Here is a 3,962-nt window from a genome sequence, read left to right as displayed (position 1 = left end):
GTTTAATCTAATTTGTTTCAAAATGGTTAAGATTATTCTAACGTTGGCTTGCCTAGAAAGTGAAATGTTAGGCGCCATCACGGTCCCGAAGATGAGAATTTCGAGTCGTGACAAGTAAAATACGTGATATACTCTTTTTTCCTTACTAAATTTTTCCCACAGGGTTTTCCTTATAAGGTTTTTAATGAGACAACTAGTTATGCGTATTACTAAATATGTGTACTCTTTTTCCTTCACTAGGATTTTTTTCTAGTAAGGTTTTAATGAGACACATTATATTTTAATGAACATCCAATGGGAAGTGTTGTATAAATATATTATATTATGAGTGTTCATTTAGTACTCCGTTATAAATAAACTTTTTGAAGAAGCTTATCTATATGAGACTCCGCTGTAAATATGTTTATCTATTTAGTACTCGATTGGAAATAAGTCTCATGAAGAAGCTTATCCTTTCGGTACTCCGTTATGGATAAACATCACCCGCAATAGAAGATTATCTATATCTAGTAGAATGAGCTTATTCTTTTGGTATTCCGTTATGGATAAACATCACTCCCGATAGAAGATTATCTATATCTGGTACAATGAGCTTATCCTTTCGATACTCCATTATGGATAAACATCATCCCCTGTAGAAGATTATCTATATCTGGTACAATGAACTTATCATTTCAGTACTCTATTATGGATAAACATCACCCCCGGTAGAAGATTATCCATATCTGGTACAATAGCATCTTACAAGCAGCTTACCCATGAGCTTGCAAAAGCAGCTTACACATCAACTTTCTTTCTTCTATAAATAGAGGAGATTTGAGTTCATTATGTACATCAGTTTGAAATTGAATAATATATCAGTTTCTCTCTATACTTGTCTTTTACAGTCTTTATTTCATAACAAGTTGGTGAATACTAGCTCTTTTGACTTATTTTTATTTCTCCCAGTTACGGGGAATCAATTAATCTGTTTCAGAGTTGATCTTAATAATTAATCAGTTAATCATTCTTTGGCTTGCCTTGTACTTCCTCCGTTCACTTTTACTTGTCCACTATGGACTTTGCACACCCTTTAAGAAATAATAAATGAAGTGTATAATTTACCATGATACTCATATTAATTGATGCATATATTTTTAATGGATTTGAGAAAATGATTTGAAATGAGTAATTAATACTATGAGTATAACATAAAAAAAGAAAGTTTCTTCTCTTGATTTACTAAAAGTGACACGTAAAAGTGAAAATCTATTTTTAGAATATTAGACAAGTAAAAATGAACGGGGGGAATACTCCCTTCGTCTTATATTATATGTCATGATTCTCGTGTACACGCCTTTAAGAAAAAATAATTAGGATGAGATTTTGACTACTTTACCCTTATTCACGTCTTAATATTTAATCTTTCTTCTTTAGTATTTTAATAAAGTTATTCATAATTGGAGTGTTTGTAGTATTTAAGAATAATTATTTCTAAGGGTAAAAAGAAAAAAAGACAATCAATTTTGTCTTTGAACTTCTAAATTCTAAAGTGACAAATAATTTGAAACAACTATTTTTAGTAATCTCGACTGATAATATGAGATGGGGGAATTAAGAGAATTACGTATAAAATAACTTTCCATTTTCTAGAATAACAACCCATGGAACTTATATGGAACAAAACTTTTGCAGCCAGATGAAATTTAACAATAGTATATCCTCCTAAGTATAGAATCACACATATTTTTGTAGCAATTCTAGCAGCCAAAAAATGTCCAGAATTGTCTACAAGTCAACAACTAGAGGTCTAATTATTCCCTTTTCCTACCATAATATTAACCATTTCTTTTAAGTCCCAGAAAAAAATTGAATCTTCAAAAGTTCCAAAGAAAAGAAGATCCTTGTAAATGGAACTCATCATAATTCATATAATTCTCCTCAGCAGTATTGTCCAAATTAGGCAATGGTGGTACATAATATTCACCAGATAAATCATCAAAACCTGGAAAAATTCCAAAATCGGACATGTCATTAGTTGTCCCCATTGAAGAAAACATGTCCACAAATCCATTATCCAGGGTCATTTCCGTCTTTTCACCTTCCAACCCAACTAATCCGTTGGAAACGGAAACCGACGGACTCTCCGCACAAAACATTTCCGAGGATGACGACGAAGGATCCGAATTCTCTCTCGGGTTAGCCCAATTACTAACCCGAGGATCCGAATCCGAATTCGCAAACTGAGCCGCTGCTACTTGAATTTCCGACGGCGTCATGGACCTACCGTTAACTATTTCCGGTGGATTTTCAGGAAAATTGAAATTTGCAGTTTTACCCCTCAAACAAAAAAGTGCTGCATCAAAGGCCCTCGCAGCTTTTTCTGGTGTGTCATAAGAACCCAACCAAATTCTTTCCCTGCTGTTTGGTAGTCTAACTTCTGAAACCCATTTCCCCCATTTCCTCTTACGTACTCCTCTGTACTTTGAAGATGAAGATGGTGAATTTTCACAAGTATCTTTTCCGTTGGGTTTCACCATTGTTGTTAAATTCTTTAAAAAAACAAGAATGTTGTGATTTTTGTTATTTTTTTATTGAAGAATATTTGGTTTTGTGTCTTCGTTTGGTTTTTTTGACAAGAATTTGGAATTGGCGGCTATATATATATATATGTTTTGAGAGTGAAAGAGTGAGGACTGTGAGTCAACAGGCCGTGTTTTGGACTACGCGGTGGTTGGGTATTTTAGAAGAAGAGGACCACGTGTGATTTTAAAACCTCGTGGATATATTTTGTTATGTCGTGGAAGCTGGGTATAAGTTCAGTTATGTTATTTTTGGGTGCCACCTAGTTTGGACATTGTTTGACATGTCAGCATATTTTTGCTCTTTTTGTGGGGACCATTTTGACCCCTGTCTGTTCCTCCTGCTTGTCAACTTGTACTAGCTAGTAAAAAGGTTTGAGTTTATCCTTCGCCAGATATCTCACATTCGAGTGGAAACGGATCTACTCTTTGGGTAGGGTCATCGTTGGCCCTCGATAACTTCGAAAGAAATATAAGTATTTGCGTATATATATTTTAAATAACAAATAGTATATATTTTAATTGATATCATAAATTTCAAATCTTAGATAACTTTATTGATCAATACGGGAGGCATAACTTGACTTTTAGGGTGATGTCTAGGTTCGATTATAATTCTAGTATTTGCTCAAATTTTTATTTGATAATGATACCCCCATTACTTTTAAATCTTAAGCCCGTATCTGATTATTTGAGCATTGGCTATGGAATCGTCTTTATTAGAGAGCACTTTATTCTTCAATATGGGACTTTTCGACGCGAATCCGAATTTAATCGGGCCCAAATACAACTACCTAATACCCAACGGGGACCAAATAAAAAAGTTTTGTCTTTATTTTGCTTCTTTTTTAATGGCGTTTGTCTTTTCAGCTTGTTAAACTTGATTTTTTGTTTGAATTCTGTCATGATATTATAATTAATGTATCTTGGTTTTTGTTTACGAGAGCTTGAGAGAGTTAGAGAGTGATTTAAGGTAGAGAGAACAAGATAAGGTGATGGATCCATCGATAACGGAGTTAATCATTCAGTGACGGACATAGTTTTTCGATAAAACTTAAGTTTATATATATATATATATATACCCGTAAAATGGTACAGTTCAATTTATACGTGGTTTATAGACGAGTGAATTGATTTGATCCTAAAAATATAAATAAATTAAACAAGATTATAAGACTTAACGCTGAAATCGAAACAAAACAGTAGAAATCCTAGTTTCGGGCGCAGAGCTTCCGGAGGCAACAGTAACAATATTAATAAGCAAGAAGATAAAATATTATTGAGTTTTGAAAAGAGTATAGTATGTGTTTGTCAAAAAATTCGTATCCTTACAATGATTGTTGAGTTCACTATTTATAATTGCACCTAAGAAACAAGATCGTAGGATCAAACCCTTCTTTA

The 3,962-nt window shown here is 33.3% G+C and overlaps 1 protein-coding gene across 1 annotated transcript; it reads right to left on the bottom strand.

Annotated features, from left to right (window-relative positions):
• Positions 1-1,602: 1,602 nt before the first annotated feature.
• Positions 1,603-2,627, bottom strand: LOC107769080 (ethylene-responsive transcription factor ERF017). Its single transcript, XM_016588262.2, has one exon. It carries the CDS (start codon positions 2,517-2,519, stop codon positions 1,857-1,859), a length of 663 nt encoding a protein of 220 aa, XP_016443748.1. The 5' UTR covers positions 2,520-2,627; the 3' UTR covers positions 1,603-1,856.
• Positions 2,628-3,962: the final 1,335 nt, after the last annotated feature.

Source organism: Nicotiana tabacum, chromosome 21 (genome assembly GCF_000715075.1).
Source record: "Nicotiana tabacum cultivar K326 chromosome 21, ASM71507v2, whole genome shotgun sequence".
NCBI lineage: Eukaryota > Viridiplantae > Streptophyta > Magnoliopsida > Solanales > Solanaceae > Nicotiana > Nicotiana tabacum.
The sequence above is the reverse complement of the archived record's forward strand: the minus strand, read 5'-3'. Positions and strand labels throughout refer to the sequence as shown.

Excerpts from the sequence above, each read along its gene's own strand:
- LOC107769080 (XM_016588262.2), bottom strand. The coding sequence starts at position 2,519 with ATGGTGAAACCCAACGGAAAAGATACTTGTGAAAATTCACCATCTTCA.